Genomic DNA, 25,743 nt, shown 5'->3' with positions numbered 1-25,743 from the left:
GAAAAATGGGAATGAGTAACACTACACAGTAGTTTTACTGTTAGGATGAAATGAGATAGGGGTGCCTGGGTGGCCCAGTTGGTTAAGCGTCACACTCTTGATTTCGGCTCAAGTCATGATCTCATGGTTCGTGAGGTGGAGCCCTGTGTCAGGCTCTATGCTGACAGCACAGAGCCTACTTGGGATTTTCTGTCTCCTTCTCTCTCTCTCTGCCTCTCCTCTGCACATATTCTCTCTCTCAAAAATAAACATTTTTTTTAAAGGATGAAATGAGATAAATAAAAATGAAGGCAGTTCATAAAATATAAATCATTATTAACCATGATCTTTCAACAAACATGTGTTAACTCTTATATGTGGCCAGAATTGACTCTACAGCAATGGGCGGGCAGACAAAGCCCTCTGCACTGGGAGCTGACAGTCCAGAAAGGAATATAGCAATTAAAATAGATGTGGTAAGTTCTTTTTTTTTTTTTTTAAGTTTATTTACTTATTTGGGGGGGGGGGGGAGAGAATGAATCCCAAGCTACTCAATGTCAACACAGAGCCTGATGTGGGGCTCAGACTCACAAACCGTGAGATCATTACCTGAGCCAAAACCAAGAGTCTGACACTTAACTGACTGAGCCATCCAGGAGCCCCGGTAACTTCTAAGTGTGAAAGAAATAATAAGTGTTTGAAGTAGCACATAGGAAGAAGATCTCATCTAAGCTTGCAGTGGAGTGGAATGGTGAAGAAAGCTTCCTGAATAAAGTGACCTCTAAGATGACACCTAAAAGATAGGCAAGAGTGGGCCAAGTAAGGGGGTGGAGCAGTGGGTGTCATTGACAAAGAGGTGTGAAAAGTATTACAGGCAGGGGGAATAGCACGGGCAAAGACCAGGAAGGGAGAGAGACCATGGAGCTTTCTTGGAACAGAAAGGAGTTCAGTATACTTGGAATATAAAGTTGAGTACAAAGAGAGGGAGCAAGAGTGGGCAGTGAAAGCAGAGAGATCATGCATGCAATTTCCAGCACTGGTCAGGCAAGCAGAAGGTATTGGTGATCCAAGATGAAAAGGGTATTCTGTACTGTGGGCCAATCATAATGATAAGAAACAGAGGTGATCAGTATTGGGAAGTTACCCAGGTAGACAGACAGTTAGCATCTTGGAGGCCAGTTGATGAATCCTAACCACTGGGCTGCATTCACTGATAGTGCCCAAAGAAGGAATATTGGCAAAAAAACAAGGCAAATCCCTAGTAAAAGGCTATTCTTCATTCAATTGTATTTATAAAGAGCAGTGATTTTTCAAGGCATTTCTACATCTGATACCTTATTAAAAATCTTCACTGCATCCCTGTGAGCCAAGTGGGAGCAGGTATCATTACTTTTACCTGTTAGTCTCTCCATTACTAGAATAAAGGAGGCACTGTTAGTCCTATCCATTATTAAGATGATGAATGGAGGTGTGATCAATCATATGTTATATTTTGTTTAGTCCTACATTTTAAATTTAACTTTAATCCAGGAATGGCTAGCTGACAAGTATAGAGTGGGATATTGGGGACTGGCTTCTAGTCGTAGCTCTGTCACAAACCTGTAGGTTGACCTTTGGCAAGTCACTTTAAGTACTCTGTGCCTCAGTTTCTTCTAGTTGGGCCAGACCATTGATTGGTAAGGACTTTTTTGACACTCAAATCCTATGACTCCAAGTGCTGAGGGAAAAGGAAAAGCTTAGGATTCCAAATATTAGAGAATTTTTAAATTTTATTTTTAGCCTCAATCTTTATTTTTATTTTGGTCTTCTGTCTTGTATCTTGTTCCTCCTTGCAGTTCTGTCACTTCCCTTGCCCCTAAAGATATTTAAGAAGCTGCCTTTCATCACTTTAGAACTGTAAATATGCCCTTGAAACATGCAAAGAGGCTTTTGTGTACTTCCAAATCGAGGTTATTATCGTACAAGCAAGTCACTTGAGTGCACTGCATTCCTCAGCTTGCTCCATTGAGAGCTTTATTAGATTATATTGTCCTATCTTAGAAGGACTAGTTGAGCAGATAAGACTCTCCCACTTTAAAAGGTGGGCTATCTGATGAAACAGGGTGCCTAATGCTCCAGAGTGTAAGCAAAAAGGATTTTGGTCCTGTCCAAAAGACAGACACACTTCTCAAGACAAGTAGGTGCTCCACTTAAAGTGGCACAGTCAAGGGCGAGTGTTCTAAAATTAAACCAACCAGCTGCTCAGCCGCAGACGCCCACCTGTCAATTATGCTACCTTCTCCTTGTCCAATCTTCTTTCTCCATGAAGCCCAAAACTGCCACTGGCTGCAATCCTTTAAAAGCCTGAAACATCACATGTTTTCCCACAGGTGCCTATCAAAAAAGCAGGAAGCCTGTTTCAAGAACATATTAGGGTACATGTACTCATTCAAAGAATCTATGCTCTTTCATCTCAAATACCTACAACTTCAACTTAAGGGGTGCCATCAACTGGCTTCAGAAGTCAATTAACATAAAACCTTCCTTGTTGGTGGGGTGACAGTACAAAACTAGAATGCATGAATCCTACTAAATTCAGGAGCTTGATATTTAATATCAACTTTGATATTAAATAAACAGTAGAAATGGAGACAAATGTATCAGTTTCCATGCCTAGGTCTTCGGTATAGCACCTACCTAACAATAAACAGAACAGTTGTCAATGTGGAACAAGATTCCACTGAATTAACTAGATGTTATTTTTGTAAACAACTAGTAAACAACCACATAAAACAAATGACTACAATTAAAAATGTTCCTCAAAATAAATGTTATTCTAACTAGGCTTACACAGAGTAAGGAAGAAGTGTGATTATTTTTGTTCTATAGAATCATTTGTAACATTGAGGTGACTTGTCTTTTCATTAGATTATATTAGGCCAAAGTTCCAGGGATTCCTCTTTAAATGTGTTGCTGTCATTCTTAAAGTTTGTGTAAGTTTGTTACTAAAAATGCGTTATTAAATTTGGCACTCAAAAAGCATTTTAATATTTACTAATATTCATTTTTTCTATAAGGTAAAATTTTACTAGTCATAAGATATTTTGTAAGATGATAAAGTTTGTTATGAAATGCTATGTACCTAGTATATTCTCTTGTGAATAAAATGCACATTATATAAATAAATTTTATTATATTTATATTGCTATTCTTATATCAGAAAATTATAAAGCTGTCTTAACATAATTCTATAGTGATTCACTCCTTTGATGCATATTATTGAGAATCTATAAGACATGGTATTAGATGGGAATACAAACATGAATCAAAACATGGCATAAACATAAAAAATGTAAGATAGAAGAATATAATAGGTACTATAAATTATAAAGAAAGTTACAGTGAGGGTTTACCCATCTTAAAAAGAAACAAGTTACTGGGGCATGTGAGCAGCTCAGTCAGTGAAGTGTTCCAACTCTTGATTTTTGGCTCAGGTCATGATCTCACAGTTCATGAGATTCAGCCCAGTGTTGGGCTCCATGCTGACAGCGTGGAGCCTGCTTGGGATTCTCTCTCTCCCTCTCTCTCTGCCCCTCCCCACCTCAAAATAAATAAATAAATAAATAAATAAATAAATAAATAAACTTTTTAAAAAGATACAAATTACAGGGGCGCCTGGGTGGCTCAGTCAGTTGGGTGGCCGACTTCGGCTCAGGTCATGATCTCGCGGTCCGTGAGTTCGAGCCCCGCGTCAGGCTCTGTGCTGACAGCTCAGAGCCTGGAGCCTGTTTCAGATTCTGTGTCTCCCTTTCTCTGACCCTCCCTCGTTCATGCTTTGTCTCTCTCTGTCTCAAAAATAAATAAACGTTAAAAAAAATTTTTTTTTAAAAATAAAAATAAAAAAAAAGATACAATAGAATGCTTGAATAAACTTACACAGTTTAGATGTTTATATTTTAAATTATTTTTCACATTTCTTAGTTTGAAATGCCCAGTAAGAAAACTAATTTGTTGGGGCACCTGGGTGGTTCAGTCAGTTAAGCATATGACTCTTGATTTTGACTCAGGTCATGATCTCACAGTTCATGGGATCGAGCCCCATGTCGGATTCTGTACTGACAGCATGAAGCCTACTTGAGATTCTGTCTCTCCCTCTTTCTCTCCCCCTCCCCTGCTTGCTTTCTCTCTCTCAAAATAAATAAATAAACTTAAAAAAAAAGAAAACGAATTCATTTTTCTGGACTTTTTATCTACTAAATCTAACTACTAGCTTCATTATAAAACTTCCAATATGTCACTTCTATGATATTTTTATGCAAAAATAAGGGCTTAATCCAGTTACAGTTTTATAAATTGTACTTCAGTAAAGTTAATCTGCCTTGATGTTTTAGACTTCAGCTCTTAGCCAACATGTAGTAACAAGTACCAGACTAACCCTGACTCCTGAAACAACTAAACAAATGGACAAAATATATGAAACAACTGTTTTCAGGTTTTGGACATCAGGCAGCAGAGATGAGAAGCAAATGAGGTGAGCTCCTTGATGGTCCCAGCTTATTACGTGGAGACATCTTCCAGGCTAGTTCTGGGAGCAGGAACCTAGGAGGAGTCTAATGGATTTTTTAAATTTAAGAGCTCAGAGTCTGGGAAGTAAAGATGGCTATAGTTTGCAGGCAGAGTACCAGAGAGGAGAGCAGTACACTGGAAGAGACTTCCAGAGATCTACAGATGGTCCCCCTCAAGTCTTCAGCTGAGTACTGATCAATACATTTATATGAGAAAATTACCTGAGACCAGAGAAAGAACTACCCTAAAGGAGAAAGGGAGCAAACCCTCAGAGGTCACGTAGGATCAGGAGTAGTCAGCCAGAGTGGAAAATCTTGTAATTCAACCTCGTAATGCATCAGTAATTAGAAGGGTATTGTTTCAGCACAAGGGCAGAATTAGGCCTATACTAAAGAATACGTTGGTCCCACCTAACAAAACTTAAAAGCAAGCTTCAAAAGGACTGAGCTATTTTCAAGTAATTTAACTGCATTCCAGAAAGAAGCTCAAGAATACAAAAATACCTAGCACTCAACAAGATAAAATTCACAGTATCTTGCAGCCCATCAAGTCATGCAAAAAAAGCAGGAAAATAGAATCCATAATAAATATAAAAATTAATAGAAATAGATCCAAAAGTGACACGAATGATGGAATTACTAGCCAAGAACATTAAAACAGTTATTATAACTATGTTCCTTATGTTCAGGAGTGTAGAGGAAAGATTGATCATGTTAAGCAGAGCATGAAAAATGTGGCAAAAATCCAAACTGAACTTCTACTGTTGAAAAATACAACGTCTGAGATGAAAAATACATTGATTGAATGGGATCAGTAGATCAGACACTACAGAAGAGAAGATTTGTGAGGCTCGATACACACTAAAAGAAATGATTCAATATGAAATGGGGGGGAGACAGTAAAATAAATAAATCAGTTATTTAAATAAATAAATCAGTGAGCTGAGGAACAATTTCAAGCAGTCTAATATACGTGTTGTTGAAGTCCACAAAGGAGAGAGGAGAAAGGAAGGGAACAGGGAAAGAAAGAAAAAAGGAAGAAAGAAAGAAAGAAAGAAAGAAAGAAAGAAAGAAAGAAAGAAAGAAAGAAAAACTGTAATTTTTCTAAATTTGATTATAACTATAAATCCACAGATCCAAGAAGTACAACAAACCTTAAGTACTGAAACAAGAAGAAAACTACCCCAAGGCATATTATAATCAAATTGCATAACAAACAATAATAAAGAGACAAATCTCTTAAAGAGAAAAAAAAGTAACTCATTATGAACAGAAGAACAAATATAAGAATGAAAGCTTTTTGACAGAATGCAAGGCAAAAGATTGTGGGGCATGATCCTGAAATTATTGATAGAAAAGAATTGTCAACCTACAATTCTATACCCAATAAAAATATCTTTCAAAAAACTACAATGAAATAGTTTTTCAGACATAGAAAGGCCAAAAGAAAATAAATTCATTACCAGCAGACTTGCATTATAGGAAATATTGAAAGAAGTCTTTCAGGCAGAAGAAAAATGATGCCAGATGGATATCTGGAGCTACATAAAGGAATGAAGATCATCAAAAATGGAAAATAGGTGGACAGATACAAAGTACTTTTTTTCTTATTTTTAAAATCTCTTTAAAAGATAATTGAGGGGAGCCTTGCTGGCTCAATCAGTAGAGCATGAGACCCTTGATCTCTGGGTCATGAGTTTGAGCCTCACGTTGAGAATAGAGTTTACTTAAAAAAATAAAAATAACAATAAATAAAAGATAATTGACTTTTTAGAGCAAAAATATTAACAATGTGTTGTGAAGTTTATATTACATATAGAAGTCAAATGCATGACAACAATGGAGCAAAGGTCAAGAGGAGGAAAAAGGAGTACAGTGTTCTAAGTTTCTTATGCTATATGTGAAGTGATAAATATTACCTAAAGGTAGACTGCATTAAGTTAAAGATGTATATTATAAACTCTAAAGCAACAATACTACAAATTCTAAAACAACTTAAAGAAAAAGTTACAACTAATAAAAAAAAAAAAGGAAATAAAAGGGACCCTAAACTAGTCAATTCAACAGATAGAAAAAGAAGAGGAATAGAACATAAAACAAAAACCAAGATGGCAGATTTAAACACAACAATATCAATAATAACATTAAATGTAAAAGGTCTAAACACTCCAATTAAAAGCATGGATTATCAAATTGGATAAAAATTCTTAAAAGATGCAACTGTAAGAAATTCACTTTAAATACAAAGACATAACTAAGTCAAAGGTAGAAGAATAGAAAAAGATATACCATGCTAACACTAATCAAAAGAAAGCTTTTGATAGTGGATATATTATTAGACAAAGTAGATTTCAGATCAAAGAATATTACCAGAGATAAGGATGGACATTTCATATTGATAAAGGAGCCAATTCATCAAGAGGATATAACAGTCTTGAATGTTTATGCACCTAATAGCCAGGCTTCAAAACCCATGAAGCAAAAACTGCAAAAAAAATAGACAAGTCGATAAATATAGTTGGGTTTTCCAGACCTTTCTCTCTATAATTGATAAAATTGGAGAAAAGTAGAGAAAATCAGTAAGGATACAGAAGATTTGAATAACACTGTCAACCAACTTGACCTAATTAACATTTATATAACACTTCATCAAAAACAGTAGCATACACAATCTTCTCAAGGGCGCAAGGAGCATTTATCAAGACAGACCATAAAGCAGATACTGATAAATGTAGAAGAACTCAAATCATACAAGCTATGTTCTGTGACCACAAAGGAATTAAATTAGAAATCAATAACAAGAGGTATCAGGGAAATCCACAAATATTTGGAAATTAAATAACATACTTTTGAATAACTCATGAGTCAAAGAAGAAATGAAAAGGGAAATTAGAATGGATTTTGAACTGAATTAAAAATTAAAACACAACATATCAAAATTTATGGGATGCAATTAAAGAAGTATTTGGTGGGGAGGGAAAGTCCTTAAATCAATCATCTACAGTTCTACTTTAAGAAACTAGTAGATTGATAGGTTAAGATGGTGGAGTAGTAGGGGGACCCTGGGCTTCCTCATCCCTTGCACACAGCTAGAATAACAGCAAATCATTTTGAATACCTAGGAAATTGATCCGAGGATTAAGAGAACAATCTGCACAATTAGAGGTTGAGAATAAGTCAGGTACAAGGTGCAGAGACCTGAATTGGGGGAAGAGAAAAGCTGCAGTGCCATGGAGGGAAGGGAGCCCTTTTCATGGAGAGAGGAGAAAGACAAAAAGAGAGAGGGGTAGAGAGAGAAGTGTGTTGGGTTTGTACATGAACAACACTGCCCCAAACCATTGACTGGGGAATCGAGAGGAACTATCACCAAGTTTTTACAAATAGCAGAGCTCAAAATCTGAGATTTTAGAAGTCCCTGCCATTTGCTTGATTCAAGCTGGGATGGCAGCAGTGCTCCTGGGGAAACCTAAGAGTAGACCCAAGAGAGACCCAAGAGTAGACAGCATGGTGTAGGGATTCCCTGGGTTGCACTGGGAAAGAATGTTCCCTTTCCTGAAGTACACGTGGAAGAGGGTATATTGCCTCCATAAGGACAAAAGACACAGCAGGCACCATTGAGTGGCCATTCATCAGCAAGGGACAGGACCGCATGCAGATGGCAGGTAATCTGGTTGCTACTTTTTACTGGCTGTGCTTCACCATAAATGCCAACCACCTGCATGGCAGTATGGCTGCTTTGCACCAGGCACACAAGACAGCACCAGACACAGCACAGTGAGGCTCTCCTCCGGAGGAAGGGAGGTGGTCCACACTGTGCCTGGTCCTTTAAGATTTGGAGTTTTGAATCCTGGCTGTGTGCCAGAGATAAAACATAGAGGAACTATGGCATCAGGTGTGCCAATGGCTCAGCACAGAGAGGGTGAGGGGGCAGGGATCTGATGTAAGCCTGAGACACAGGAGGGAGATTGTTCACTTTTCTGTGAGGGTTTCCTGAACAGTGGTGGGTGTGAGGTCCCCTCTCTGGGGATGAGACAGCGGGGTGACAGAGTGATGCCATCTTCCCCCCCCCCCCACCAGCACAGTCAGACTTCAGTGAGCAACACAGCACTCCCAGTGGAGGCTGAAGCTGTTTACATCAAATCCTGCCCCCCTACACCCCTGCAGTTGTGTTGTTACTAAGGCAGGTCTGACTATGGGCCAGCACACTGGGCCTCTCCCCCAGAGGATCAGCACAGGCCCCCTGCATGCACCAAGTCTACTGATTATAGAGTGCTCCAAAGTGTCAGCTTCAGTTCTGGTGGAAATAGGACCAGGCTTTCTTCTTTTTTTCCTTTGGAATCAGGCTTATAGTTTTTTGTTTGTCTGTTTTTGTTCCTTTTCCTTTTCTCCCTTTCTCTCTCTCCCTCTCTCTCTCTCTCTCTCTCTCTCTCAGATCAGGATGTTTTTTTAATCAGGCTCATTTTAACAAACAAATCAAAGCATTCTAGTTAAAGGTCCACTGCAATACTCCTCACTGCAAGAAAGGGGGAACTCTGCAGAGGACTGACCTGTGGTAAAGAGTAGCCAAAACACAACAGCAGAGTGTACAAAACATACACTAGAAATACTTCCTGAAGCATCAGTCTCTGGACAGTGTACAACCCCTCCTTAACATAGGATTACTCTCAGCAACAAAAAACATAACAAGCTTTCATAACACGCAAAAGACAGAAACCTAAAAGATGGAGGAACTCTCCCCAAAAGAAAGATCAAGAAGAACTCACAGCCAAGGATTTACTCAAAATAGTTATCAGCAATATATCTGATCAAGAATTTAGACAATAGTCATAAGAATACTAGCTGGACTTGAAAGAAGCAGAGAAAACACCAGAGAAACCCTTCCTACAGAGATAAAAGACCTAAAAAATAGTCAGTCTGAAATTAAAAAATGCTATAACTAAGATGCAAAACCAACTGAGTGTAATCACAATAAGGATGGAAGAAGCAGAGGAATGAATAGGTGACATAGAAGATAAAATTATGGAAAATAACGGAGCAGAAAAGAAGAGGGAAAGGAAAGAAAACTATTAGATCATGAATATAGACTTATGGAACTCAGAAACTCCATAAAACACAGTAATATCCATATCCTAGGAGTACCATAAGAAGAGCAGGAAAAGGGGGCAGAGGGTTTATTTGAACAAACTATAGCTGAGAACTTCCCTAATCTGGGGAAGGAAATAGGCATTGAAGTCCACAGAGAACTCCATTCAAAATCAACAAAAACAGGTCAACACCAAGACATATCATAGTGAAACTTGAAAAATACGAAGATAGAGAATTCTGAAAGCAGCTAGGGACAAAAGTCCATTAACCTACATGGGTAGACACATAAGGTTAGCTACAGACCTGTCCATAGAAACTTGGCAGACCAGAAGGGAGTGGCATGATATAGTCAACGTGCTAAATGGGAAAAATAGGCAACCAAGAATACTTTATCCAACAAGGCTGTCATTCAGAATAGATGGAGAGATAAAGAATTTCCAAGACAAGCAAAAACTAAAGGAGTTTGTGAACACTAAACCAGCTCTGCAAGAAATATTAAAGGGCATTCTTTGAGCGGGGAAGAGACCAAAAGCACCCAAGACTAGAAAGAACAGAGACAGTCTACAGGAACAGCAACTTTACAGGTAATATAATGGCACTAAATTCATATCTATCAATAATTACTCTGAATGTAAATGGACTAAATGCTCCAATCAAAAGATATAGGATATCAGAACGGATTAAAAAAAAAAAAAAAAAACTAGACCCATCCATATGCTGCTTATAAGAGACTCATTTCAGACCCAGTAACACCTGAAGATTTAAAGTGAGGGAATGGAGAACCATTTATCATGCTAATGGATGTCAAAAGAAAGCCAGAGTAGCCATACTATATCAGATAAACTAGCTTTTAAAACCAAAACTATAACAAGAGGTGAAGAAGGGCACTATATCACAATAAAGGGGTCTATCCAACAAGAAGATCTAACAATTGTAAATATTTATGTCCTCAACTTGGAACAGCCAAATATATAAGTCATATGATAACAAACAAAGAAACTCATTGGTAATAACATAATAATAGTGGGGGACTTTAACACCCAGTTACAACAATGAACAGGTCATCTAAGCAGAACATCAACAAGAAAACAATGGCTTTGAATGACACACTGGACCAAATGAACTTAACAGATACAGTCAGAGCATTTCATCCTAGAACAACAGAGTACACATTCTTTTCAAGTGCCCAGGGAACATTCTCAGGAATAGATCACATACTGGGTCACAAATCAGGCTTCAACCAGTACAAAAAGATTGAGATCAAACCATGCATATTTTCAGACCACAACACTATGAAAGTTTAAGTCAACCACAAGAAAAAATTTGGAAAGACCACAAATACAAGGAGGTTAAAGAACATCCTACTAAAGAATGAATGGAACCAAGAAATTAAAGAAAAATTAAAAAATACATGAAAGCAAGTGAAAATGAAAACATGGCAGTTCAAAACCTTTGGGATGCAGCAAAGGTGGTTGTAAGAGGGAAACACATAGCAATACGGGCCTTCCTCAAGAAGCAAGAAAAGTCGCAAATACACAACCTAATCTTACACCTAAATGAGCTGGAAAAAGAACAGCAAATAAAGCTGGAAAAAGAACAGCAAATAAATCCTAAAACCAGCAGAAGAAGGGAAATGATGAAGATTAGAGGAGAAATAAATGATATAGAAAGGAGGTCAATGAAACTAGGAGCTGGTTCTTTGAAAGAATAAACAAAATTGATAACCCCCTAGCCAGACTTTTCAAAAAGAAAAGAGAAAGAATTCAAATAAATAAAATCACGAATGAAAGAGGAGATCACAACCAACACTGCAGAAAGACAAACAATTATAAGAGAATATTATGAGCAATTATATGCCAACAAACTGGGCAATCTAGAAGAAATGGATAAATTCCTAGAAACATGTAAACTACCAAAACTGAAACAGAAAGAAATAGAAAACTTGAACAGATCCATAACCAGCAAAGAAATTCAATTGGCTATCAAAAATGTCCCAAAAAATAAGAGTCCAGAGCTGGATGGCTTCCCAAGGGGTTTCTAGCAAACATTTAAAAAAGAGTTAATACCTATTCTTTTGAAGCTGTTCCAAAAAATAGAAATAGAAGGAAATTTTCCAAACTTATTCTATGAGGCCAGAATTACCTTGATTCCAAAACCAGCTAAGGAGAATGATAGACCAATATCCCTGATGAACATGGATACAAAAATTCTCAACAAGATTCTAGCAAATCAAATACAACAGGACATTAAAGGAATTATTCACCACAATCAAGTAGGATTTATTCCTGGTCTGCAAAGGTGGTTCAATATCCAGAATTCAATCTACCTGATATACCACATTAATAAAAGAAAGGATAAGAACCATATGATCCTCTCAATAGATGCAGAAAAAGCACTTGACAAAATGCAGCATCCCTTTCTTGATAAAAAACCCTCAAGAAAGTAAGGGTAGAAGGAACATACCTCAACATGATAAAGGCCATATACAAAAGATCCACAGTTAATATCATCCTCAGTTGGAAAAACCTGAGAGCTTTTCCCTTAAGGTCAGGAACACAACAGGGATGTTCACTCTCACCACTGTTGTTCAACATAGTACTGGAAGTCCTAGCTTCAGCAACCAGACAACAAAAAGAAATAAAAGGCATCCAAATCAGCAAGGAAGAAGCCAAACTTTCAGTCTTTGCAGACATGATACTCTATGTAGAAAACTTGAAAGACTCCACCAAAAAATTGCTACAACTGATAAATGAATTCAGCAAAGCTAAAGGATATAATATTAATGTACAGAAATTTGTTGCATTTCTATACACCAATAACAAAGTTGCAGAAAGAGAAATCAAGGAATCAATCCCATTTACAACTGCACTAAAAACCATAAGATACCTAGGAATAAACGTAACCAAAGAGGTAAAAGAACTGTCCTCTGAAAACTATGTAACACTTATGAAACAAATTGAAGAAGACACAAAGAAATGAAAAAACATTCCATGTTCATGGACTGGAAGAGCAAATATTGTTAAAATGTGTATACTACTGAAAGCAATCTACATATTCAATGCAATCTCTCTCAAAATAACACCAGCATTTTTTTATAGAGCTAGAACAAACAATTCTAAAATTTATATGGAACCAGAAAAGACCCTGAATAGCCAAAGTAATATTGAAAAAGAAAAACCAAAGCTGGAGGTATCACAATTCCAGATTCCAAGCGATATTACAAAGCTGTAATCACCAAGACAGTATGGTACTGGCATAAAACAGACACATAGAGAAATGGAACAGAATAGAAAACCCAGATATGGACCCACAAATGTATGACCAACTCATCTTTGACAAAGCAGGAAAGAATGTCCAATTGGAAAATAGTCTCTTCAGCAAATATTGCTGGGAAAACTGGACGGCAGCATGCAGAAGAATGAACCTGGACCACTTTCTTACACCATACACAAAAATAAATTCAAACCAGATGAAAGCCTAAATGTGAGACAGGAAACCATAAAAATTCTAGAGGACACAGGCAGCAACCTCTTTGATTTCAGCTGTAGCAACTTATAAGACATGTCACTGGAGGCAAGGGAAACAAACGCAAAAATGAACTATTGTGATTTCATCAAGTTAAAAAGCTTCTGCACAACGAAGGAAACAATCAACAAAACTAAAAGACAACCTATGGAACGGGAGAAGATATTTGCAAGTGACACATCAGATAAAGGGGTAATATTCAAAAATCTATAAAGAACTTATCAAACTCAACACCCCAAAAATAAATAACCCAGTTAGGAAATGGGCAGAAGACATGAACAGACATTTCTCCAAAGAAGACATAAAAATGGCTAACAAACACAGGAGAAAGTGCTCGACATCACTTATCATTGGGGAAATAAAAATCAAAACCACAATGAGATACCATCTCACACCTGTCAAAATGGCTAAAGTAACAACTCAGGAAACAACAGATGTTGGTGAGGATGTGGAGAAAGGGGAACCCTCTTATACAGCTGGTGGGAATGCAAACTGGTACAGCCACTCTAGAAAACAGTATGGGGGTTCCTTAAAAAGTTAAAAATAGAACTACCCTACCCAACAATTATACTACTGGGTATTAATCCAAAGTATACAAATGTACTGATTCGAAGGGGCACATGTACCCCAATGTTTATAGCAGCATTATCCACAATAGCCAAAGTATGGAAAGAGCCCAAATGTTCATCAACTGATGATTGGATAAAGAAGTTTGGTATTACATAATGGAATATTACTCAGCCATCAAAAAGAATGAAATCTTGCCACTTGCAATGAGGTAGATGGAACTAGAGTGTATTATGCTAAGCAAAATAAGTCAGAGAAAGGCAAATACTATATGATTTCACTCATATGTGTAATTCAAGAAACAAAACAGATGAACATAGGGGAAGGGAAGGAAAAATAAAATATATAAATAGAGAGGGAGGCAAATCAAAAGAACTCTGAGCATTGATGGAGAAGAGGTGGGTGGGGGCATGGGCTAAATGGGTGATGAGCATTAAGAAGGGCACTTATTGTGATGAGCATTGGTGTTATATGTAAGTGATGAGTCACTAAATCCTACTCCTGAAACCAATACTACAGTATATATTGACTAACCTTAATTTAAATAAAAACTTGGGAGAAAAAACTGGTAAACAAACTAGTAAATAAAGAAGAGAAAATTAAGCCCAAAGGAAGTAGAAGAAAGTAAGTAATAAAAATAAAAGCAAAAATGAAATAGAAAAACAGGAGAGAAATCATTGAAAGCAAAAGCTGCTGTTTTGATAACATAAAGATATGGGAATTTTAAAAACCACTAAAGAATAATTGCAGTTAGGATCTTAAAGCTTCCATTTTTGGTAAATAAGAAAACTAGACCACAAACCATGGAAAAGGTGTAATATTTGTATGTGTTTGGGTGCTTGATCATGCCTGCTTGATCCCTTTTCTTAAGAATGTGAAAGACCGTGTGTACTATTGAAGAGAAGGAATCCATAAAACCATTTGAAATATATTACATATTTTTATGTAGGTATTTATACATATATGTATGTATTCATACACTTTCTCATCAAGAGTACATAATTGTAAGAACATTTTTCCTTTTTTATTTTTCTAAATCCTATTACTTATTTGGCTTCTCCTTTTTAAAAATGCTATTTGGAAAAATAGTTCATTTATTTATTCATTCAATGTAATTATGAAATGCTATAATATGCCAGGGACGGGCTGGGGGACACAGCTGTTAACCAGACAAACCTACTGAGCAGTCTGTTTTGCAATACAGACAAGTAAATAGGCAATAACAATGTACTAGCATGATCCGGGCACCTGGGTGGCTCAGTCGGTTGAGTGTCCAACTCTTGATTTCAACTCAGGTCATGATCCCAGGGTCATAGGATCGAGCCCCACATTGGGCTCTGTGCTGGGCATGGAGCCTGCTTAAAATTCTCTCTCTCTCCCTCTGCCCCTCTCCCCTACTCATGCTCTTTCTCTCAAAAATAAAAATAAAAATAAAAATAAAATACAATGTACTAGCATGAAAGTGCTTTCATGGAAACACAAGTGCCAACAGAGTCCACAAGATGGGCAATCACCTCGGACCTGAAATATTTCTCAAGCTAGTAGCTAAACAAAAATTTTAAAATGTGATAACTAAGTTTCTTGAATTATTGTGATCTAACATAGGCAATAAAATTTTAATTATGGAGCAATATGTAAATATGAGTTTGGTACTCAAAAGACTTCCTGTCTATTATGTACCTAATATTTACTTCTTATTCTGTTCACATTGTGTTAAACTCTGTTGAAAGTTTCATCTCAGTAAAAATAGGACATATGGAATTCTATTTTAACTAATTCTCACTATTATTGAGAGTTAGAAAAGAACATATAGGTAATTCTAACCTGCTCAGAACTTTTTAAGGATCTCTTTGTTATACTAAGGCATAAGAAATGGCAGAGCCTAAGCCAAAAGTCCAGATCCTTAGGCAAAGTTTAAGGGATTCCAGGCTTAGAAAGCAGGCCAAGACCGGAGAAATGTGAAAATTCCAAAGATTAAGTAGGAAAGGGTTTGTGATTCACTCAGAAGCTCAGATAGGTTTTAAAATTATGTATTTCATTTAAACCATTGATTTCACATTTGGAAATGTATCTTCAGGATATTATTATAAACTTCTGCATTTTAGCTATAAGATTGTTCACTGTAGTTGGTTATACCGAAAAGTTGAAAACAATCTAGATGCCTAACAACAGCAACCTGGTTAAATAAGTTATGTCATATCCGCACAATAGAATCCTAACCAGATTTTTTAATTATGAAAGAGTGTTTCTCAAACTTTATTGTGCATCAGAATCATCTGGAAGGCTTGTTGAAACCCAGATTGCTGGGCTCCATCCCCAGAGTTTCTGATTCAGTCAGCCTGGTATAAGGGCTCAAGAATTTGCATTTCTTTTTTTTTTTTTTTTTTTTTTTAATTTTTTTTTTTTCAACGTTTATTTATTTTTGGGACAGAGAGAGACAGAGCATGAATGGGGGAGGGGCAGAGAGAGAGGGAGACACAGAATCGGAAACAGGCTCCAGGCTCTGAGCCATCAGCCCAGAGCCCGACGCGGGGCTCAAACTCACGGACCGCGAGATCGTGACCTGGCTGAAGTCGGACGCTTAACCGACTGCGCCACCCAGGCGCCCCAAGAATTTGCATTTCTAACTAGTTCCCAGGTTGACACTGATGCTGTTGGTCTGGGAGCCACATTTTGAGAACCACTGATGTAGAATTATTTTCACTGAATTGGAAAAAATTCACAAGGTATTGTTAAGCTGAAACAAAGCGGTTTACATTATATTCTATATGTATATATACAGAAGATTAGATGGGAAAATATTGTGGAGTCGGTATTCCTGGCTGTCCTTGGGACTGCACTGTAGATTCTTAATGTCTTCTACATTTTTGAGTGACAGATTTCTCTGTAATGAGCATAGTATTAATCACTGAAATATAACCCACTTTCTTAATTTGAAAAATAGTATCAGGAAGTCCTGGCCAATAGCACTAACAAGCTGGAAACACTGAAATAGGCTCGATCCTAGTTCTCCTCTGGCTTGTTAACTATGTCTTGCAGGAGTGTACCTTCAGACGCACTCATAGACAGAGGAACAGTGGTGGGCCCATAGATACATCCTGTTCCTGATGGGGACAAAAACAGAAGAGGCTGATATATGAGGGCTTCTACACTTTTTCTTACTTCATTTTAGTAGTGCCATGCGGGCTTCTTCTGGAGATGTTTGAAGAAAAACTGGGTGGGACCCAAAGGGCGACCTGCCAGAAGTTTGAAGCATCTGGATTGGCGCACTCTTTGTTTCCTGACGCAGGGTAGATCCATTTCCCAGAGTATCAGATTAAGGCGTCTCCTTTCTGGAAAAAAGATTTCATGGTTTAAATTCCCGTTCACTTTGTGTCTGTGGCACTCTGCTGTCTCCTTTCCAGCACGCAGCCTCAGGGGTCATGATGTCCCTTCCCTGCTGATATCAGCGTGCCAACTGTGGTGTCATGCACACTAAGCACAGAGCCGCCATTCAGCTTCCACAGTCTGGGTTCAGGAAGCAAAAGAGCTTCTAGTTCCTACAAACCTTGACAGATCTTCCTCTAGCCTTGCATATGCTAAACAATTCTCAGAGGACAGGGGTTATAAGGAGTGGGGGAGAGGGAACTAGGGTAAATGTCAAGGATAAATACGTGATAGGAACAGAGAGAGCAAACAGTACCACCAATGTTGAGGAAAAGGAAGGGTGGGCCACGGTTTAGAGAAGGATGCCATATGCTTTTCAGTGGAATACTTATTTGGTAAGCACTGTGACCCTTTTCCATGTCCTTGTATTACTGTGGTTGATAAACCAGGAGGTGGCCACATTACTGATTTTATTTAGAGCAAGTGTCCTTCACGAATGTCTAACAGAATGCCAGTATTGGGGGTGTTATTTGAAAAATAAGTGTCACATAAAACTCACAATGGGTTCAATTTTTTAATTTTTTTAATGATTCAAAATGTAAAAACATGCTGTGATATAGGCTATCATTAAAAGAGACATTACTTCCATATTGACTTTCAAGTAGGTGACATAGTATTGTTGGAAAACAGTATTCCATATGTTGCTTTCCACCACTTTACATGTGAATAAATGGGGCAGAACATTGTTAAAGTTTAGGATACAACTTTTTCCAAGGTTTGCAAGTTCAAAAATAGCTAGAGATGCAGAGGTTGGTTAATGATTCAGTTATTTCTAACTGTTTTTATAATTTCCTACCTCTTCCCTTCTAGTGCTATAATATGAATTCAGTGTGTGAATCTGTTTAGGACCTTAGAAAAGGAAATTAAGTTATTTAAAATTCTCACCTATTACTTAAATGCCAAGAACAATGTTATGATCAATCAATTCATTTACTAAGAATTTATTGAATACTTCCCCTGTGCTAGGCACTGTCCTGGGATCAGCAATTATCCTCAAGAAGTTTACTTTCTAGACCAGGAAGACAGTAAAGCATTAAAGTACAACTACAATGTATCAATTGGTAAATAAGCGCTAAGAACAAAAATGAGGCAGGCTGCTATAAGGACTTTGTATTTTATTCTGAGAGAAATGGGAGGTCCTTGGGTGGGGGCAGATTTAAGCAGTGACATGATCCAACTTCTATTTATAGAGAATCACTATAGCTGCTGGATGGAGAATTGGCCGTGAAGGCCAAGTATCCATTGAATTATCACTCCTCCTTAAGTTATATTTCATTTAGGACAGTTCTGCACCTAAGTATGGCTGGAGATGTGATCCTGCACAGTTGATTCTTGCCTTTTCATCCTTTCATTGCAAAATCAATTCTTAAAATGAAATTTTTATATCTGAAGTATTCCTTAAGGAATTTTTTTCCTGGAAAGCTACTTTTAGATACATTCTCTCTAAATGGGAGTTTATCCAAAGCCTACGTTTTAATAATTACTTTACTTTCATACTACTCGGTTATCAAAATATTTCTGGATTTCTTGTGAGTAGAGTTTTAACATATCTTTAAAAAGCCAAGAGATGCCTAAAATTTTTTTCAGGGGAGCTTTGTGTCTCTTATTACATAAATTAACAAGATTGCTTAAGGTTTTGTTCTGTTTTTTTTTTTTTTTTTAACCTGCATAATAAGGTATAACTTGGTATTGGTCTCCTTATGATACTGTTTTATGTTGTGAGATAGTTTGGAATTCCTTTTTTTATATTCATTGCTTTCTACTGGCAGTGATTTTCTCTCCCACCAGCCTTACTCCCCGAAAGTTAAGACATCCATTAGAGAAGTTTGTACCCCTCCACCCCAGGGGCCCTTTTATTACCCCCATATAACATATGGACACACACACATGCCCAAAGTCCGTCCCTTCTGAGTCTTCCTCCCTCTGGTTTCCTCCTCAGAACTAAAGTTTTAAATTGCCTTTCAAGTCTATCTGTAACATACACAATAAAAAGTTTTATTACTTATACTTTCATTTAACCAAAACACTGTTAACTAACTTGATCAGCCATTTTATTTTCTACATTTGGATTTAAAGGACTTTTAACTGATTTCAGATATCAAATCCACCCTGAAATGACTATATATTTACTACTCATAAGAATATTCCAAGAATGTACCACAAGCTTGGAAGGCAGATCCAGAAAAGGAGAACCAAAGGTATTTGTAGCAACAGTGGCCCCAATTAATAACTGATTAGTCTTTGAAGGGTCACACCTCATTTGGAAATAGAAATGTCTGGATCTTGATTTTGGTGCTTCTCTTCTTCCCCCTTTTTAATCCATTCTCCTTATAGAAGTGGGAGTTATCTTTTTAAAAAATGTAAATCAGATGATATCAGCTCTCTGCATATGACCCTCCAGTGCCTTCCCACTACAGTTAGAATAACTACCATGGCCGTTAAAGGACTCTCTATTCATGATCTGTTATGCACTGGCTCCGTCCTCTTCTCTAAAAACTGTCCCCTTGTTTCCTGAACTTCAGGCACACTGGCCTTGTTGTTCTTCCTTTAATAAGCCAAGCTTGATTCAGCTTCAAGGCCTTTAAACTTGCTGTTCCTTCTGCCCAGAATGCTCTTCCCCCAAGATCTTTGCATGGCTGCCTTCATCTCAAGAGTAAGGTCTCTGCTGGTTACTCAATTTATACTTCTGCATCTGAACAGGCAGCACACCTGTGTGATCAAGGTCTAAAAATCTCTTATCTTATCACTTGCAGATGACAAAAGGTGTAAATCAAACCAAGACCGTATGAGGCAAACAATTTGGGGTTTGCACACAGTCGTATATACTCATGGTATTTTTTTCTTTCTTTACAGGTTATTTTCAGAGCTTTGTCACCACCATATGATGCAGAGAACCCTTACAGTGCCAAAGTGCAGGAGCAATTGAAGATCACCAACCTCCGTGTGCAGTTGCTAAAACGACAGTCTTGCCCCTGTCAGAGAAATGACCTGACCACAAAGCCTCAACATTTTACACATTATGCAATCTATGATTTCATTGTCAAGGGCAGCTGCTTCTGTAACGGCCATGCGGATCAATGCGTTCCAGTTGATGGCTTCAGACCTGTCAAAGCCCCAGGAGCATTCCATGTGGTATGTAAAACAATTCCTCACCTGTGAAAAACAAACCATAAGTTACTTTCAGCTTTGGACATTGGTAATCGAAGTTCCCTTAGAGTTGGTCTGTGCTCCCATAGTCCTCCCTGTTTCTTCCTCTGCTGATTCACTCCTCCGACTCCATACCCATCTTTTAAAGTGCCAATTAACTTGTGGTTTAGTCTTCAATTTTAGAATTATAAATAGTCAAGTATGATAACCAGATTCCTTGGAATACATCCATGCCAATTTTTAGTGCCATGACCTTCAGATATGAAGTGTAAGGTGAGCAGTAAGAGAGGTTGGCATAATCATATTAGTGGCATTATCACTCAGAAGCCAGCTTTGACAGTAAATGGGAACCATTGTTGAAGACATTTTAAAGTGGAAAAAATAAGAACTTCAGTTTAATGCCTGGTATCTTTTGCTGTTCAGCCAATAGAATAAATAATAATTCTCCTCTGTGAAGAGTTGGCCTGACCCCCTCTCACCCTAAACCATGGTTAAACTCCCTTTCCTCTGTATTCACATATCTCCTTGGGCTTTCCTCTCAACTTCTGCTTGTCTGCATCTCCCAGGAGATCACAAACTCCTGATGACAGGGACTGTGTGATCTCTGTTGCCTTAGTCTGGTATGTTACTGGAGCCAGAATTAGGTGTTTGGTTGAGTGATAGCAACATAGGAATAAAAAGATAATCAAAACCTATTGTCGTTGTCCTCACATCACCTTCTTCCAAAAAACAAGGTTACAGAGTGGCTCAGACAGCAAGTGCCTTGTTGGGATGCACCCAAAGCAATGCGGATTAGGCAAGGGTAAGACAGGTAGGAGAGCACTTCAATTTTTAAATTTTATATTTTTCTCTGATACCTCAGATCAAAGCAAAAATAAATAAATAAAAATTTGAAGATCTCAAAGTATCCTTATTTCATTTTGTAGAGTAGACTTCCACATGTGTCATCTTTCTCCCAGCCCTGATAGAGGAAAGGGCCATAAGGGAGCATGAACCAGTTAGCCAGCAGGACAGTTTGTGTTTGCTGGGCTAAGTCCCTGGGGTGCAGGACAACATTGGGGTAACAAAAATGACTAGGGAATCAGCCAGAGTTTCAAAAACAGAAACAATGCTATCACTCTAGAAATGAAACTGGGGCTCCCAAGTTGGAGAAAATGAAACATTCACCCAACAAACTAGTTTGCAAACACTAATGGATCTCTGAACTCACATTGCTTCAAATAAAGGATGGACTAATTTGTAATACCTAAGATAATTGGGTTCAAGTATGATTGAAATAGAAAATAACCCAGGGGCACCTTGGGGGCTCAGTTGGTTAAGCATCTGACTTTTGATTTCAGCTCAGGTCATGATCTCACATTGGTTCGTGAGGTCGTGCCCCAGGTGGGGCGCCATGCTAACAGTGTGGAGCCTGCTTGGGATTCTCTCTCCCTCTCTCTGCCCCTCCTCTCCTAACTAAGCAAACATAACAAAAAAAAAAAAAAAAAAAAAAAAAAAAACCCAGACATTCTAGACACATGTCAATCTACTAGACTGTAACTAGAAAGTTTATGTGAAGTAGAGCACCAATAAATTTCTGCCACTAAGTGAATTAGTGAAAGGAGAGCATGCAGGCTGCAATGGACTGAATGTTTGTGTCCCTCCAAAATTCATATGTTGAAAACCTAATCACAGTGTGATGGTATGTGGAGGTGGGGCCTTTGGGAGGTAAGTAGGTCATGAGAGTAGAGCCCTCATGAATGGGATTAGTGGCCTTAAGAGCTGAGAGAGCTAGCTAGCTCTCTTTCTGCCACGTGAGGATACAGAGAGCAGTCAGCAGTCTGTAACCTGGAAGAGGGTCTTTATGAGAACCCGACTATGCTGGCACCCTGATCTTAGACTTCCAGTCTCCAGAACTGTGAGAAGTAAATTTCTTTTGTTCATAAGCCACAAGCTGGTCAAGGGATAAAATCTGGAAAACTACAAGCTGAAGACCAACTACACTGGCCACATAGGCTACCTGAATGTAGTGACTGTCTCTCCGGATGGATTCCTCTGTGCTTCTGGAGGCAGAGATGGCCAGGTCATGCTGTGGGTCCTCAACAAAGGCAAGTACCTTCATGCACTAGATGGCAAGGATGTCATCAATACCCTGTGATTCAGGCCCCACCACTGTGGCTCTGTGTTGCCACACGCCACAGCATTAAGATCTGGAACTTTAAGGTCAAGATCATTGTAGATTAGCCGAAACAAGAAGTTATCAGTGTTAGCAGCAAGGCAGAGCCACCCCAGTGTACCTCCCCAACCTGGTCTTCTGATAGCCAGACTGTTTGCTGGCTACCCAGACAACCTGGTACAGGTGTGGCAGGTGACCATCGGCACACCCTAGAAATATATGCTAGAGCTTTAGAAATTAAAAAATGGCTTTCTGACTTAAAAAAAAGGGAGAGAGAATTCTATTAACTTTGCTAAACTTGAAAAGAGATAAATACAGAGTTATGAGAAACTTCTATAAAAGTCTCAAAATAGAACTATTCTATACAGTCTTCTGCCAGCAAGAAAACTGTCAGGCAATGAGCCTGAGCCTCCATGTTTGCACCACTGGCCCTCCACTCCATTCTGCCACTACCCACTGAACCTCTTGTTGCCACCTGGTACTGCTGCACTCTGACAGCATCCTCTCCAAAATCACCACAGTCTTCCACCTCAGCCTCACCACCTGGTCTCTGCAAGAGTCAGCTCCTGGTGGGCCCATGTGGAGATGGGGCCTCCAGATCCCATCCCGAGAGTCACAAAATACTGTAAGAGAGACACCAGTAGCAGAAAGAATCTGGTAGGAGGTGTCTACCAGTATAGGAGAGCCTTATGTCCTCTCTAGCATCTGGAAGGCAGAGGCCCAGACTGGTGTAAAAAATATGGACAAAGAATATCTGCCCATTGCAGGACTGGCTGAATTTTGCAAGACATCTATAGGACAGACCCCGGTGGAGGACAGCAAAGAGTTGAAAATTGGCCAGTATTATCACTGTGCAGACCATTTCTGGAATTAAGGCCCTGGGTATCAAACTGGTTTTCTGCATAGATTTTTTAAGATCAGCCAAGATGTCTTTTCTACCCAAACCATCAGACACACTGGCATGCAGCTGCAAGGTTAACAATACTATGACCGCCCCCCCCCCCCCCACCGCCTGCCAAGACTTGTGGCTTTGACTTCACAAGCACTATGGAGGACATTTCAAAAATGCCACAGCAAGGTGTTCTTCTGCACACCTATGCCCACAATCCCGTGGAAGTGGACCCTCATTCTGAGAAATAGAAGGAAATAGCAACAGCAGTGACAAAAAGAATCTCTCTACATTCTTTGACATGGCCTACCAAGACTTTGCCAGTAGTGATGGTACCAAGGATGCCTAGGCTGTACACCACTTCACTAAAGAGGGCATTAATGTTTGTCTCTGCCAATCCTATACCAAGAACATGGGCTTATATGGTAAGTGTGTGGGAGACTTCACTGTGGTCTGCAAAGATGCTGATGAAGTCAGAGGGGTGGAATCACAGATGAAGACACTGATCCATCCCGTGTATTCCAACCCTCCTCTCAATGGAGCCCGAGTTGCCTCGACCACTCTGACCATCTAGATTTTCAAAAACAATGGTTGTTAAGCGCAAGTCATGGCCAGCTGCATCATTAGCATGCAGATTCGGCTGGTCTCCAACCTCAAGAAGGAGGACTTCTCCCACAATGGGCAGCACATCCCTGACCAGACTGGCATATTTTGTTTCACAGGGCTAAAGCCCAAACAGGTGGAGCAGCTGACCAAGGAGTTCTCATCTACATGACAAAGGTCAGCCTCATCTTTGTAGCAAGGATCATCTTGGACAACTGGGCTATCTTGCTCATGACATCTACTCAGTCACCAAATGATTTTCCTGATGAGAGGGAACAGAGTCAACTGTCCTGTCTTCAGCCTCTGTATTTGTGAGATTCACAGGGTGAGGGAGGGTGAAGGTGACTGGCAGATCATTTCTTTCAACCACTCAGTGAATGAATGTTGCTCAGAAAATAACATGTAGTTAAACAGGACAGGGGCATCTGTGGCTGGTGTCTGGAACTGTGTGGCTTGAAACCAAACTCTCCCTCAGCTTTTTATCTGTAACTTTTCTAAAGTAGTTTACATGTATAAGAGAGTCACATTCTTAAAAGAAAACCATCAATCATGCCATTGTAATATCGCAGAAGCTTTAACTGAAGCACCTTATAGTGTTAAGAGTTCCTCTGTGGACCCAGCGTGAGACATAGCCCTTGTTAAAGGCTTTGTGAGAAGACCTAGTCCTAACGTTAATGGTCAGCCTGTTTATCTTCCCATGACTGAGCAATCTTATCAATAGACCATGTTACTGAAATCGTGTTTTATGAAAACCAGAATCTACTGCCACTGCAGCAAGGAAAATTAAAAATGCTGTTTCCTATCTTGTTTAAGAAAAGAGAACGAAGTTTCTCCCTTTTTAATGTTTCCAGGCATTTTTTTTTTCAACGTTTATTTATTTTTGGGACAGAGAGAGACAGAGCATGAACGGGGGAGGGGCAGAGAGAGAGGGAGACACAGAATCGGAAACAGGCTCCAGGCTCTGAGCCATCAGCCCAGAGCCCGACGCGGGGCTCGAACTCACGGACCGCGAGATCGTGACCTGGCTGAAGTCGGACGCTTAACCGACTGCGCCACCCAGGCGCCCCTGTTTCCAGGCATTTTAATGTTCCTCTCTTTTCCCTTATCCCTGCTGTTCTTTGCCTACGGAACAAAGATCTCTAACTAGCCTAGATTTTCATCCTGTTCTACTGCCTGATTGGCCATCAACCCCATTTTCTCAGGATTTATTTATTTAAAGAGTAAAGGACATAATTTGCTATTCATCCCATACCCTCGTCTTTCTCAGCAATGAATAGTGGAAGAGTAGGCAACTGCACTTTATTTCAGCATCCTTTTCGATGATTGAATGTTCAATTTTCTCCCACTGGGTTTTGCCTCTGCACGGTGGGACCTCATACTTCTGTTCAGTGTGGTTGTACAGTCTTGCATCTCACATCATGAGTTGGGTAATGCAGGGTAATACTAGGAAAGAGGATATTCTGGACCTTGGTTTTAACCTTGTGTGCTGCCAGCTGGGCTCAGGCTTCACCCTTTGGAAAGATAACAACCATCTGTCTAATCATGTAGACTTATTGCAGCCTGGGTTCTCTGTCATAATAAAGTTACTGTAGGATGACCTTTCCCATCCCCAAAAAGAAAACTGGTAGCCTATAGAAAGGATCTGGATAACCAAGTAAAGGGGATTATTTAGTAAGTGTTTTTCATTTTAAAAGGATGTTGGAATGAGAAGTCTCCATCCTAGAAGACTTTAGGGGATTGAAACTTCACTTCCTTACTAATCTCAGGTCACTCTGAAATTGGAAGCAACTTCCTTTTAAAATAATACTAGTTTGGGGGCGCCT

The 25,743-nt window shown here is 38.9% G+C and overlaps 1 protein-coding gene and 1 pseudogene across 1 annotated transcript in view; both read left to right on the top strand.

Annotated features, from left to right (window-relative positions):
- NTN4 (netrin 4) overlaps positions 1-25,743 on the top strand; it is a 125,734-nt gene that overhangs the window by 27,096 nt on the left and 72,895 nt on the right. Inside the window, 1 exon segment of the mRNA XM_030323432.1 lies at positions 19,980-20,258. Coding sequence (XP_030179292.1) covers positions 19,980-20,258 — 279 coding nt within the window.
- LOC115518041 lies at positions 21,952-24,245 on the top strand (annotated as a pseudogene).

Source organism: Lynx canadensis, chromosome B4, assembly GCF_007474595.2.
Source record: "Lynx canadensis isolate LIC74 chromosome B4, mLynCan4.pri.v2, whole genome shotgun sequence".
Classification (NCBI taxonomy): Eukaryota; Metazoa; Chordata; class Mammalia; order Carnivora; family Felidae; genus Lynx; species Lynx canadensis.
Note: the sequence above shows the minus strand (reverse complement) of the source record. Positions and strands in the feature narration are given on the sequence as shown.